Raw genomic sequence first — 15,116 nt, 5'->3', positions numbered from 1 at the left:
GTTCAAGAAGCACCACTGGGAATGACATAGAAGAGTTTGTTCAAGCCTACAGTGTAGATTCAATTCAGCCAAATTAATTTAATTAACAACCTGAGCCACATCTGTATGCAACAGCCACCATGATGCAGCAGTGTGGTGCACACCTGGATGATTGGAACTGAGGGAGGTTTCAGCAAATGCAACCTGTTTTTGGTCTTAATACCTCTTCTTTTGTTTTGGCTTTTAAGCAATTCCTTTTCACAGTTTCACAGATATTTTGTATTTTATACAGATGTTTACTTTTACAGATATTTTATACAGATGTGCACTCAAAGCTTTTTGCACTAACGGACTTATTCCATGTATCATCATACATCAATTTTATTTTATTTTATTTTATTTTATTTTATTTTATTTTATTTTGTATTTGCACTGATCCTTTTTTTAACTACTCTGTGTGCCATAAATTGCCCCTTGGGGATAAATAAAGTTTTTTTTTAAATGGAACTAAATTTAATTTAATTGAACTGAATTGAATTGAAATTCAGAGTTGGATTTCAACCATATACTTCCAGTGAAGAGGTTCTAGCACACATGGGCATTGTAAAATATTCCCACATTCTTGGAGCCTGGTGTATAGTTACCATTAAAATGAAATCATAAAAAAAATTATTTAAAAAAAGCCCCCACCGAACCTGGTGCTGTTAAGTCTGGTGATGCATAAGTACTGAGAGAAGATGCTGAGCCACCAGGAGACTTTATTCTGCAAAGACATTTTTCATTAACGTAAATGGCTTTAGATGTGCACTTTAGTATAATTATCCTTGCACTTCATGAAAGTGGAAGAGAGAATTTCAGATCAACTGCAGACCTCAAAAGTGGCCAGACTTCTCAAAAATACTTGTAGATTTTGGCCAATCCAGGAAATACATTATAACCTATTGCACAGGTCTGGGGTGGAAGCAATCAACTAACGTACATTACATATTTCAGCTTTTACATCAGCTTCTAATAAAAACAGAAAAAACAGGTTTGATATGATTTTCTAAGGAAGTGGAGCAGATTCAAATATTGTTAATACAAACAACTTGCATTTCTTTTAGTTCCTTGTTAATAAATAGAATCATATAATAAATAGAGTCAAATAGAGTCATACAAAGCCCATTGTGCTCATTCACAGTGATTGTTATTTTCCATTTCCAAACTTTAGTCCTTCAACTATAAATCTGTGAAGTCCTCTAGACCAGCATTTTTTTTAACTGGAGGCCAGCCTCCAAACCTGATTGATTAATGTTGTAGTGGAAAATTCTTCAAGCAAGAAAAGGATATAGGGACATAGGTCAGGTTCATTAATTCAGGTTCAATAAAAAATACAAGATGTTACATTTGACACTAATATGCATATATTCTATGACTGTAAACAACTAAACCAATATAAAATATATTTATATATAGAAAAATAGCTCACAGGTAAACTAATCCTTCACTTCTCAAACTACAGGGAAACAGCGCCCTCAAGTGTACCACTAGGTAAACTATTATAAGATTCCAAAACCAATCCCATACTCTGACCGCCTGATCACCCGTTCTTTAAACAATTTGGGTTGATGGCTCATTATTTAAGTCCTCTTTGTAAGACCCAGCTTTCTAACTAACTCTCTAGCTCCCTCATGTTAAATCTATTCACTCATCTCAGATTTTAGACCCAAATTGGTGCAGCTCAGACATAAAAACCACATGCTGCATGATCCCTAAAGAAATAGGAATCACAATTTATTATTTTAGAATTAAAATTATGATTCTTACTAATTCTTTGACCAGATTTGTAGGCTGCATTTGATAATGCTTGCATTATTCACATTACTGTAATACTGTAATAACAAAAAAAGATCTGCTATTCATAATGAAACTATAATTATAAAAGGGAATATAATGGGTCCTAGCAGCATGTCTTGACCATGATCATATCCTGATCAGGAGCAAACAAGGTACAAAAATCATCCTGGAAATTTGCTGTAAACTGATCCCCATACATTTGTTCAAATGGTATAAATGAAAGTGTATCAACTATTATTACAACTTACAGTAGGACTACACTGAAAAAAATAATTAAACATACCCAAAACAAAAAAAAGCTATAGGCAACAAATGTGTTGTGCGAAATTATGAATCTTTTAGTCTAGAATGTTTTTTCTTTTACAGGATCTTGCAAAGGCTTGTTTTGTGATTAGACTTTTTGTAATTATTGCCTGATTTCAATTAAACATCAAATAAACAACATGCTAAAGGTAAAACACATACATGCACCTCATCTTATATACTTTATCCAATAATTTCTTTACTGAAGCAGTGACATTGCTGATTGGTTAGCAACATTCTGATCAAATTTTGATTTCGTGAAATTGCACTGGTGTTAATATTTATTAACATTTCTTTCTCTCAAATGTTTTGATGTATGATATACAATTGAATAGAATGCAGTATTATTATGTAATGTTATAAAGCAAATAAGACTTAAAATCCCTCTGTATTGCTCCTGAAATGATCCCAACTGCCCTCTCAATCACCAGCTCTGGAGTATGTTATGTATTGGGGTCTGCTTTGATTCCTTCAGATGTGAAAGAGTGACATAAGATTTCTACAACAAAAGACTTCTACCTAAAACGTCTACAAAAAGCATTTGTCCATGTTCAGTTTGAGTCCAATGATGTTTTTTCCCAGCTATTGTTTTATCTCTGCACATACAAGAACAACATCCAAGTACCATATTATAGTAGTCAGCCCACATAATCTAGAGCATGTGATCTTTCAGTAAGCCTCAGGTGCATGATATCATCCAAATGGGACCGTAGAAGAATGATAGCACCTGCAGTGTGATGAAGGTTGCAAAATATCTTGATTCTTTTTTCCAGATTTACTTGGCAAAACTCAATCTCCATTATTCATGCCAAACTCTAACACTTCCTATTGCTTAGTCATCCCAACTGCCTCTCTTATTTATCCCAATCCCTCCCTCACTCATCCCAATTGCCTCTCTCATTTATCTCCACCCCTCCCTCCCTCACTCATTCCAACTCCCTCTCTCACTTATGCCCACCCACCCTCCCCACTCATCCCAACTACACTATATTGCCAAAAGTATTCGCTCACCTGCCTTGACTCGCATATGAACTTAAGTGACACCCCATTCCTAATCCATAGGATTCAATATGACGTCGGTCCACCCTTTGCAGCTATAACAGCTTCAACTCTTCTGGGAAGGCTGTCCACAAGGTTTAGGAGTGTGTTTATGGGAATTTTTGACCATTCTTCCAGAAGCGCATTTGTGAGGTCACACACTGATGTTGGACGAGAAGGCCTGGCTCTCAGTCTCCGCTCTAATTCATCCCAAAGGTGTTCTATCGGGTTGAGGTCAGGACTCTGTGCAGGCCAGTCAAGTTCATCCACACCAGACTCTGTCATCCATGTCTTTATGGACCTTGCTTTGGTCACTGGTGCACAGTCATGTTGGAAGAGGAAGGGGCCAGCTCCAAACTGTTCCCACAAAGTTGGGAGCATGGAATTGTCCAAAATGTCTTGGTATGCTGAAGCATTCAGAGTTCCTTTCACTGGAACTAAGGGGCCAAGCCCAGCTCCTGAAAAACAACCCCACACCATAATCCCCCCTCCACCAAACTTTACACTTGGCACAATGCAGTCAGACAAGTACCGTTCTCCTGGCAACCGCCAAACCCAGACTCGTCCATCAGATTGCCAGATGGAGAAGCGCGATTCGTCACTCCAGAGAACGCGTCTCCACTGCTCTAGAGTCCAGTGGCGGCGTGCTTTACACCACTGCATCCGACGCTTTGCATTGCACTTGGTGATGTATGGCTTGGATGCAGCTGCTCGGCCATGGAAACCCATTCCATGAAGCTCTCTGCGCACTGTTCTTGAGCTAATCTGAAGGCCACATGAAGTTTGGAGGTCTGTAGCGATTGACTGCAGAAAGTTGGCGACCTCTTCGCACTATGCGCCTCAGCATCCGCTGACCCTGCTCTGTCAGTTTACGTGGCCTACCACTTCGTGGCTGAGTTGCTGTCGTTCCCAAACACTTCCACGTTCTTATAATACAGCTGACAGTTGACTGTGGAATATTTAGGAGCGAGGAAATTTCACGACTGGATTTGTTGCACAGGTGGCATCCTATCACAGTTCCACGCTGGAATTCACTGAGCTCCTGAGAGCGACCCATTCTTTCACAAATGTTTGTAAAAACAGTCTGCATGCCTAGGTGATTGATTTTATACACCTGTGGCCATGGAAGTGATTGGAACACCTGATTCTGATTATTTGGATGGGTGAGCGAATACTTTTGGCAATATAGTGTATATCACTCACCCAAGCTTCTTCCGTCACTCAACCTCACTCCCTCACTCATCCCCACTTATCCCTCACTCACTCATCCCAACTTCCTCTATCATTCATCACTCAGCAACTTCTTGATGTGTAGATTCTTTTCATTCTTAGAACACAAGCCATGATTACTTGAGCCATGTCCTATGCTGCATACTGCTAGACTATAAAGTATATTTCTATATTATTAGGGTTAATACTATTAGGTGTACTATATTTTGTGCATTGTGATAGTTGTAATAGAGCATTGAATTCTAAATTAAATGTATTTATAGCAGAAGGTAATATGAGGCAATGCATTACTGCTGTATATAAATAGTAACCATGGAAACTTGTTAGCATTCAGGATAGTAACCTGTAATGGCAAGTGGTGGACACTGATGTAACAGGGGTGTATACACACACATACATACATACATACAAATGTACACAAAACACACTCTAGTGTTGTATAGGGTATTTAACATGTAAAAGAAAAGCTGTGGTAACAATAGCATTATTATATGAGGACCTGCAAGGCTTTATCTAAACAGATGTCAATGACTGGTAATACACTACTCTTTGTAGCAACCTTTATTCTTGGAGTAATATGATATGGATCATTTCCTGTGTGTGTGCTGTTGTGGTGCCAGCTGTGAAGTTGTGTATTTTACTGACATATCTTGTTGGAAAATTGCCTTGGAAATAACAGACAGCCAAAAAATGGACAAACTGATTTATTGTATGTGTTCAATACAGAAGGGACAAAGACACAAAGTGAACTAATTTGAAACTCAAGAAAAACCCTGTTCTTGAAAACCCCATCCATCTCTGTATTCTTCCATGAATCACAATGGTGAGCAAGTGCTTTTAATACTGCAACTGAACATTCACGAGAAAGACAACACCAGCAAAAACCCCAAAGCACAATAACTTGTAAGTGGGCTTAGTGACATTACATGAAAGAATACAATCAGTTGGTATGAGATAAACCAGGACAAACATTTTATGGGTACTCTAAAGTAAATCCTTATAAAACAGAAGAGGAAGCACTGGGGGAAACCTCTTGTAATTTATGAGGATTGTGATATGTTACATTAGATGCCTTAGAGATTTGGCTAAAACAGTGGCATAGTTTTAACTGAATATATTCCTTGTGGAGAATATAGGGGATCCTGAAATATATAACATTTGCAAAGTCAAGTATATTCAGTGTAAAACTAGGTATGTGCATATGTGCATATTCTTTGGTCTAGCATTCAATTACCACTTAAGACAGCAAAAGGAATTGAGACACATGGAGTCTAGCAAGAAAAATAATCAAGTGTCTTGAGGAGAAGGAGCAAAAGTCAGATAAAGGAAAGGAACATGGCAATCATGCTCAGTTTTTATTGACATCACCTGCATGGTAAAATTCTTAATGCTGGCCTTGAGAACTGCACGTAGTCACATATATGCTGTACATGTTCAGCTTCAGATTAGTGTAGAATGCTAGTGTTTACCTAAATCAGGGAATCTACCTATTAGGTTGAGGGTGTGTGTGTGTGTGTGAAAGGTATTCGACTTCTCAAGAAACAATGTGTCATGAAAGGACTCACACCACTGAGATACACTGCTGTGTGTAAGATTGAAAACTAATCAGACAAACTGGGAAAATGTCCTCTCAAATAAGAAGGTATGACCACTGAGGGATGGCAAAATGCATGCACACACATTGCACACTATTTGCACAAAAAAATGCTGATATTGCTTGTATGATGTAAACATGTTTTGCCCCACTGCACTCTCTGGCACTGAAATAATAATCACACGCTTCAAAGCTATACACAGATATATGCTTACTTAAGCATATAGTGATAAATTCTACAATTCACTATTATGTGCCTTAATCAAATTGCAAATTATATTGTGACTTGGTCAAGAGAGTGGAAATGGCCATATACAAAATGTGTCCTTGGTCTCATTATGTCTTATAGCCTTCATAAATAATTCTGACAAAACTAAATGTATTTTCCTGAAGAGATTATGTTGACAAGATGTTAATTATAAAACAAAGCGATATATTTACAACAGAGCACAAAGTACATCCTGGCTTCTGGACTACATGGAGGACAGACATAACTTATAGTATATTACTGGAAAAAAAACCTCTAAAGTTAGTATATGATAATGAAAAACTGAGTGGAACAAAAGAGAGAGATAAACAGGATACTTATTCTGGGTGTTGTTAAGTAAACTGGGCAAAACAGTACTTAGAATTTTAACCAAAAGTATAGCTGTATTTATTAAAACATGATTCAGAAGACCTCTTTTCAAAATGGCTGCCTGTTTACTAATAGATGTATTCAGTGCAATTGCAAACAGGTGTCATTTATTTAGGAAAGACAATGAGGATATTAGTGTAGTGTTCTATATGAAGCAGAAGCACCAGGGTTTGGGGTTCCATCACTCTGGAACTTCTTATATTGTTTCGTTCAGCAATCTTAAGTCTGAAAGAACATTTCAGTCCATCTCTTCTCTCTCTCTCTCTCTCTCTCTCTCTGTGAAGTAGCACCATACTGTTTTTCTTTTGTAAGACTGGAACATAAAAGCCAACTGCGGAAAAAGGTGTATGACCAGGTTAAGTCCTCTTCATGCACACTTGACACCTACTGATGTGAGTTCGCAGATTCCCAGCCTTTAGTGTGGTGGGGACAGGTTTGCTGCAAAGAGATATGGAAATTAATCAAAGGAATATAAGTTTTAATTCTCCAAAACACATCAAAGCAGCCAGACAGTTTGCTAATATTAGATTAAATATGCCAGGTTTGGAAGAAGTCACCCTGATGTACAATTTTCCCAAGTAACTGGGAGAAAATAAGCCATAAATAACTCATTTCAAATCTTTCAAATCTCTCATGACAAAATACCCATCTGACAACAGACAAGTGTCCATTACTGACTGGCCAGACTGAAATTATGCAGATTTTGGTCCTTTTTAAGTCTGTCCTACTCTAGCATGATTTGGAGCACAACTATATTTTCTTTCAAGCCTACATTAAGTTTAATGTGTAACTGTAATCTTTTCAGTGTCGTCTAAAAGTCTGGATTTTTCACTTTTCTAACCAAAATCTACCCGTCAGATGAACATTACAGCATTTAAACATTTGTGCTCACTGTATATACTAAACATGAACAAACCTCAATGGCATGAAAGTTAGAACTATCACAGGTGGAAGTTTACATACATAGATTACTACTTAATGACTGAGAGCTGATAAATGATTCTGACATGAGTTGATATTTGTGACATTTACTTTGGATTACATTCTCTTTTCCTTCAGCTTTCCTAAACCCTGGCATATTTATGTTTGCTGTGAGCAAATGAATGTCTTTAGATTACAATATCTCTCTGCAGTCATGAAGTTCTCATTGACATTGCCCGACAAATTACAATTTCATTATGATAACCACATTGTACTGCATCATGAGTGGCTTCATGACGGGCTATAATAAGCCAAATCATCAGATATAAGCACTGAACCATGGACATGCAAGTGCAAGACAAACACAAACGGTTTTTGCTCCAGGCCTGTGCAGATGGAATATTTGCATAAACGAGTGTTCTGCTGCCCTCTAGTGACTGAAACATAGACATTTGCTTTCATCCTGAATTCCCAGGGAATGTTAATTATAACAATTGCAATTCTGGCTTACTTAAGATATAAGAATCTAATCTGGAATAAATTGCTTCCATAAAGAAGGATGTATTTCCATGCAGTTAAACAAGTCGCAAATTTCATATAGTGAAACATGCAAATACTTACCTAAACATCTCATTATCCTCAATGGTGGCCAACCAGAAGCTGTAGGAGTTTGCATAGTAGTTGCAGGTGCCACGGCCATGACACTCAATGAAAGGAGCAGAACGGAACTCCTCCAGACAGGACCCAGGAGAAGCCAGAGCCTGACCGGAGCCCTCAGCACCTGCACTGGTATGCTGAAACAGAGACAGAAAGCATGGCACACTGATCACTACTTGGTTGTTCAGGGTTCATAATTGACACTGTGTTTGCTGTTTTTTTCTCACCATGACAAAGGAATAACCAATCCACAGAGAGATCCAGCCTTGAGGGCAGGGTGGGATGGCTATAGTCTGACTGTGAACAGCAATCACCATGGCAGGGGCTTCACACACTGCACATCTATGGCAAGACACACACACACATGAACATCACTGTAGATAGCTACAGATAGAAAAACATCAACAAGACATTCAGCTGCCCACTCTCAGTCACTGATGCACAAACACACCGACCTGCTGATGAAAGGTTTGATGCTCTCGCCAGTGATTGGAGCCATGCTCATAGGCATGGGCTCAGGAGATGTGAGCCAGTAAGAATAGTCATTACGAGAGGCAAAGTTGCACACATTGTTGATGTTACAGAAGAGGAATGGCATTGGGCTGAACTTCCTCAAACAGCTACCCGCCGTACCTGTGAAGAAAGATAAGCATTTGCAATATATCTAATTATATAGTTTTCTGTTTATTTGACATGTCCACAATTTGCTTCATCCACAGTAAGAATGTATTTGCATCACTGACCAAGGTCTTGGCCATGGGATCGCTCATTTCCCTGCACGTACAGGAGGGAGTACCCATCATAGATCAGAGTGGTGCCTTGTGGACACAGGGGCACTTCGACTGACTGACTGTGCCGAGTCACTAGAAAACCATGGTCCATGGAAGAGGGTCCAGGAGGGCCAACCTGACCTGGGACACCATCAGGACCCGGAGGACCTGGATATCCTCTGGGTCCTAAAGGAAGCAGAGTAAAATAAAAAATTATACTGGGAGAATGTGGCATAGACAAAACTGCATAAATAATATGAGGAAGTTAATATACCAGAAGGTCCATTATGCCCTTGTTCTCCTTTAGCTCCAGGAAACCCATTAAATCCTGGTGTCCCATCCTCTCCTTTAATACCTTGTATACCCAACAATCCTTAATAGGTAGGAGAATGAGAAAAATATGAGATGGTCAAAAGACAGAGACACAACTCATACAAAATATTAAATATGTTTTCCTGAAGCACTGTTTACATCTAACAGAGTGTTTGCTTATAAGATTACCTTGCTGTCCTTTTGGTCCAGGATACCCTTGAGGCCCTGGTAAACCTTGGGGACCCTGTGGTCCTGGGAAACCAATGTCTCCTTTTATAAAAGTATGGGGTCCAGGAGGTCCGGGAGGGCCATCATTACCTGAAATATATGATATAATGAATAAAAAGTATTTATACTTGAAAAAAACGTTTAAGTGCCAAATGTGAACAGCATTCACAGATCCTATTATTCCACACACCTTTAGCACCTGGAAATCCTCTGTCACCAGTTTCTCCTTTGAAACCAGTCAAACCAGCCTCACCCTTTATTCCTGAGAAAAAACATGTTGCAATGTAATCATATTCATGTTTAATTAGCAATACACAAAAGTGATTGAAAAAATCAAGCAATAAGATAAGAACTATCATGCATTCAACACATTGCACTGTTTATAAATCACATTATACTGTTATTGTCCATCAAAAAAAATCCCTTCTATTATCTATTTCCCTTCTATTATCTCCTCTGTTTTCTATTGCAGAATTGTACAGCAAGTAAAAATATAAACATCAGTAGTCATTTGGTATTATCTTTTTGTTCAACCTTAAATATGGCTCTTACCTTGGAACCCAGGAAGGCCTGCAGGTCCCATTTCACCCTTTACTCCTTTACTGCCTGGTATACCAGGTTCACCCTGTATGGCACATAATACACATTTATAAAATATGTCTTGATCTTGTTCAATATTGTTGAATTTTAAATTTATTTTACGCCTTCTGTACATAATTTAACTCACAATGTCTCCAATGAAGCCTTTATCGCCTTTCAAACCATGATGACCCTGTATGCCTGGGAAGCCTTTTTCTCCTTTCTCACCTTTAGTTCCAGCACTACCTGGAACACCTGCTGGACCTGGAGAACCAGTCTGCCCTAGAAGTGTGATATGAGAAAAATATCAATTACACTATCTACTAGATTTCATGTATTCACTATATTCAACACTATATACTACTTACTACAACAGTGTCTCAAAGCTTAAGTTGGCAGAAGAGGTTTACCTGGCTCTCCAGGCTCTCCCTGAATTCCTTTATCCCCTTTAGGGCCTTCCATTGATGGCCCTGGAAGTCCTCTTTCACCAGGTCGACCATGAGTACCTTGGAATCCAGGTAGGCCTTTCTCTCCTTTGGTTCCAGGAACACCAGGGCTTCCAGCCATGCCAGGGGGACCTGGGTTGCCTTTTTCACCTAAGAATTGAAGAGGCGTTTTCTAGTACAAAGAAAGCACTCAGTATCCAGCAACTCAATAGCCAGGCCAAATTCTGCCACGTTTTTTACTATTATTGAAAAAATTATTTAATTATAAATTATAAATATAAATAATATGAAGAAACCCCAAAACATCACCGGAAGGGAAGACCGAATGTGTTACTGCAATACCTACACTATATTGCCAAAAGTATTCGCTCACCTGCCTTGACTCGCATATGAACTTAAGTGACATCTCATTCCTAATCCATAGGGTTCAATATGACGTCAGTCCACCCTTTGCAGCTATAACAGCTTCAACTCTTCTGGGAAGGCTGTCCACAAGGTTTAGGAGTGTGTTTATGGGAATTTTTGACCATTCTTCCAGAAGCGCATTTGTGAGGTCACACACTGATGTTGGACGAGAAGGCCTGGCTCTCAGTCTCCGCTCTAATTCATCCCAAAGGTGTTCTATCGGGTTGAGGTCAGGACTCTGTGCAGGCCAGTCAAGTTCATCCACACCAGACTCTGTCATCCATGTCTTTATGGACCTTGCTTTGTGCACTGGTGCACAGTCATGTTGGAAGAGGAAGGGGCCAGCTCCAAACTGTTCCCACAAAGTTGGGAGCTTGGAATTGTCCAAAATGTCTTGGTATGCTGAAGCATTCAGAGTTCCTTTCACTGGAACTAAGGGGCCAAGCCCAGCTCCTGAAAAACAACCCCACACCATAATCCCCCCTCCACCAAACTTTACACTTGGCACAATGCAGTCAGACAAGTACCGTTCTCCTGGCAACCGCCAAACCCAGACTCGTCCATCAGATTGCCAGATGGAGAAGCGCAATTCGTCACTCCAGAGAATGCGTCTCCACTGCTCTAGAGTCCAGTGGCGGCGTGCTTTACACCACTGCATCTGAAGCTTTGTATTGCACTTGGTGATGTATGGCTTGGATGCAGCTGCTCGGCCATGGAAACCCATTCCATGAAGCTCTCTGCGCACTGTTCTTGAGCTAATCTGAAGGCCACATGAAGTTTGGAGGTCTGTAGCGATTGACTCTGCAGAAAGTTGGTGACCTCTTCGCACTATGCACCTCAGCATCCGCTGACCCCGCTCCGTCAGTTTACGTGGCCTACCACTTCGTGGCTGAGTTGCTGTCATTCCCAAACACTTCCACGTTCTTATAATACAGCTGACAGTTGACTGTGGAATATTTAGGAGCGAGGAAATTTCACGACTGGATTTGTTGCACAGGTGGCATACTATCACAGTTCCACGCTGGAATTCACTGAGCTCCTGAGAGCGACCCATTCTTTCACAAATGTTTGTAAAAACAGTCTGCATACCTAGGTGCTTGATTTTATACACCTGTGGCCATGGAAGTGATTGGAACACCTGATTCTGATTATTTGGATGGGTGAGTGAATACTTTTGGCAGTATAGTGTATGTAGTTTCTATTTGTGTCCAAAATCCCAAAAACTGAATAAAAGTGAATATATGCAAGATGATACACAGTAATTATTTCATATAATTCTTCCAGGTAGATCAGAAACTGACCTTTTTCACCTGCCTGCCCATGGGTTCCTGGAAATCCTCTACCAGGTATACCTAAAGAATAAAACAAAACAAGCAAATCAGCAAATTTCTCGAAATATAGTGCATTTAGTATCTGTTTAAATCTGTTTGTCTGTGTTCATGAAAGATTTAAGACCAATATTATAGCTAAGCAACCAACCTGGGAGACCCCTTTCTCCAGCAGCTCCAGGGAATCCGTCTTTTCCTGGCTCTCCTTTCGTCCCCTGTGTCCCTGGGGGACCCTGCAGTCCAGGTTCACCTGGATACAGAAATATGTTTCAACAGGACTATTTATTTTGGCTTTCAATAAGTGGATAGTCACAGACGAAAACTGTTCTTGAAAACTTATATACTTAATAATCTCAGAAGGAACATACACAGAAACATAGTAACAATAGAAACATAGGAAATGTCAGCTAAACATTATTATGTATTTATTCATGGTTAAAAGGTCTGTTTACCCACCTGGCTGTCCTTTAAGACCAGTCTGCCCTGGTAATCCAGGCAATCCAATGGCTCCTTTTTCACCTGGCACCCCAGGGCTACCTGTTCAGATAGCAGAAATATTTGCATTTGAGGAAAGCTAGCAATGTACGTTCAACAGAAATGGCAAACATTTCAAATCTCAGACTTAACTATAGACTTAACCTCTATTCATAGGTTACATGAGAGTTGTACAGGTACATTAACAAGCAGAGAACAAAGGATCTTGCCTGGGTAACCAATCAGTCCTTGGTCTCCTTTTATCCCTGGGGTTCCAGGTATGCCTGGGATTCCCATGGAACCTTTCACTCCCTTCTGTCCAGACTCCCCAGGAAAACCAGGTGGACCCATTTCACCCTACATGTATAAGATACAGGGAGTACACATCATGAATATAACAATGATTGGTTTGAGCTAGAATTTTGAATATAATTTTTAAATAAGACTTTCTAAAAATATTTGTAGTAATGCCCTTGCCTTTGACCAACACATGTATCATATCTGCATGCATATATATGTGTGCATATATATATGTGTGTGTGTGTGTGTGTGTGTGTCTGTGTGTATGTGTGTGTGTGTGTACCTTCTCTCCAGGGAGGCCAGGAATTCCTATTCCTGGAAGCCCTGCTACTCCCTTTTCACCCTTTTCTCCTGTATCGCCCTTAAACCCAAAATGGCCAGGCTGACCAGCAATACCTTTACTGCCTTTTGGCCCAGATGGTCCTGCAAACCCACACATAAATAGGTTACTACCCATCTGTGGCTCAACCATAGGGGCAGGTGTGGCAACACCCCACCATTTAACAAATCATTCATAACTCAGTGCATTTTGAATTCTATTTAAATCCAACTACCTGTAATGAGAACTTTAAAATAATTTAACAGATATTCTTTTGCTTTGCTTGTATTTTTAGATGTTCTGGGCCAGACAGCTTCCATACAGTTATTAAAGCCTTTTTTGCCTAGTGGTCAAAAACTATAACTGCAACAAATTCTAACACTGGGGAACCCAATCCAGCTGTTCCAAGAAGGAAACTGAAAAGTTTGGGCCAGATTGGACCAGTATAAAATTCAGTGGCCAGCAAGATCTTGTTTTATAGCAAATAACTGCAGTTACATGTAATAACAATAACAAATCTGTAAAATTGTTCAATAAAGACTTAATTATGTTATTTTAAACTGATTTTCAATTTGGTATATTTACATTTTCTTCATTGTCTCCCTTACAGTAAGAAACAGTAATGCTACAGATAGTGTTGTATGTTAGTTGGGGAAAATGCATTATACATAACAGAAAATAGAGTGATAAATAAATAACTAAATTTATAGTTATCAAAAAGACTCAGTTTTAGGGTAAAATTAAGTATATTTATATAGCAGTTATAAGTAGTTTTTTAAAAAAATAAATTTTAGAAAAATAAATATTAACAATTGTACCAGTTATACAAGTAGGTTTTAAGGTGCCATAATATATTGACAACAGGATCATTAATCAAAAGAAACAGTCAACTAATCCATTATCAACAAAATTGAAAGTGACAGCGCTACTTGTTTCTGCATTATTCCACTATGCCACTGAAGTAGCTGACTTGAACCGGTTGTTTTACAAGTCTTACTGAAGAAGTTGATAAAGCCAGATCATGAATCACTGATCAATTACTCAGTTCAGTACAATTATTAAATCCAGGTTTATTTGTAATAGAGTACTATACAGAGCATATTCAATGCTCCACATGTCAACATTTAGTTCTATGATTTGTGCATTTTCATTTGTACCTGGCAATCCCATTTCTCCCATGCTGCCCTTTGCTCCAGGCTGCCCATCTGGTCCGGTTTGTCCAGGAAATCCTGGATCACCTTTATCACCTAAGTTGCAAAAAATGTAACATTAAAAATAGGTCACATAATTTTCTTTTGCTGCTGTGGTAAACTATACAACTGAGAAAATGATAAGATCTTGTTTACAGATTGCTGACATAAACTTTACCTGGCTTTCCTGGTGAACCAGGCATTCCATCCTTTCCAGGCATTCCAGGATCTCCAGATTCTCCAGCAACCCCCTTCTGTCCTGTAGGGCCTGGATCCCCTGTAAATGGATATCACATGTCATTTACTCACCAATTACATGTATATGTAATTCTACATACTGATGCAGAATTGCACTAAGCCTTCACTGTTAAGATAAGTCTCGAACCTCTCTCTCCGCTGTCTCCCTTTTCTCCTTTCATATGCTCCATTTCCACATCAGTCATATTACCAGGTGGTCCTTGAAGACCAGGATCTCCTCTTTCTCCTTTAGGGCCTGCTTCGCCAAACTCTCCCGTAGGCCCTCTCTGACCAGGGTCACCTACCAGTTTAAAGAACATTTTAAGCATAGGT

The 15,116-nt window shown here is 39.3% G+C and overlaps 1 protein-coding gene across 1 annotated transcript in view; it reads right to left on the bottom strand.

Moving 5' to 3' along the window:
* Positions 1-5,074: 5,074 nt before the first annotated feature.
* Positions 5,075-15,116, bottom strand: part of col4a1 (collagen, type IV, alpha 1) — a 41,207-nt gene continuing 31,165 nt past the window's right edge. The window contains exons 34-52 of the mRNA XM_058393045.1: positions 14,932-15,084; positions 14,725-14,823; positions 14,514-14,603; positions 13,321-13,460; positions 12,968-13,094; positions 12,720-12,800; positions 12,415-12,513; positions 12,237-12,287; positions 10,495-10,680; positions 10,233-10,366; positions 10,058-10,130; positions 9,696-9,767; positions 9,467-9,595; positions 9,240-9,338; positions 8,939-9,151; positions 8,651-8,828; positions 8,423-8,537; positions 8,160-8,332; positions 5,075-7,055 (exon numbers count right to left, since the gene is read on the bottom strand). Of these exons, the coding sequence (XP_058249028.1) occupies positions 6,974-7,055; positions 8,160-8,332; positions 8,423-8,537; positions 8,651-8,828; positions 8,939-9,151; positions 9,240-9,338; positions 9,467-9,595; positions 9,696-9,767; positions 10,058-10,130; positions 10,233-10,366; positions 10,495-10,680; positions 12,237-12,287; positions 12,415-12,513; positions 12,720-12,800; positions 12,968-13,094; positions 13,321-13,460; positions 14,514-14,603; positions 14,725-14,823; positions 14,932-15,084 (2,294 nt within the window). The 3' untranslated portion in view covers positions 5,075-6,973. The remainder of the gene's footprint in view (positions 7,056-8,159; positions 8,333-8,422; positions 8,538-8,650; positions 8,829-8,938; positions 9,152-9,239; positions 9,339-9,466; positions 9,596-9,695; positions 9,768-10,057; positions 10,131-10,232; positions 10,367-10,494; positions 10,681-12,236; positions 12,288-12,414; positions 12,514-12,719; positions 12,801-12,967; positions 13,095-13,320; positions 13,461-14,513; positions 14,604-14,724; positions 14,824-14,931; positions 15,085-15,116) is intronic.

The sequence above is a fragment of the Hemibagrus wyckioides genome, linkage group LG06 (assembly GCF_019097595.1).
Source record: "Hemibagrus wyckioides isolate EC202008001 linkage group LG06, SWU_Hwy_1.0, whole genome shotgun sequence".
NCBI lineage: Eukaryota > Metazoa > Chordata > Actinopteri > Siluriformes > Bagridae > Hemibagrus > Hemibagrus wyckioides.
Note: the sequence above shows the minus strand (reverse complement) of the source record. Positions and strands in the feature narration are given on the sequence as shown.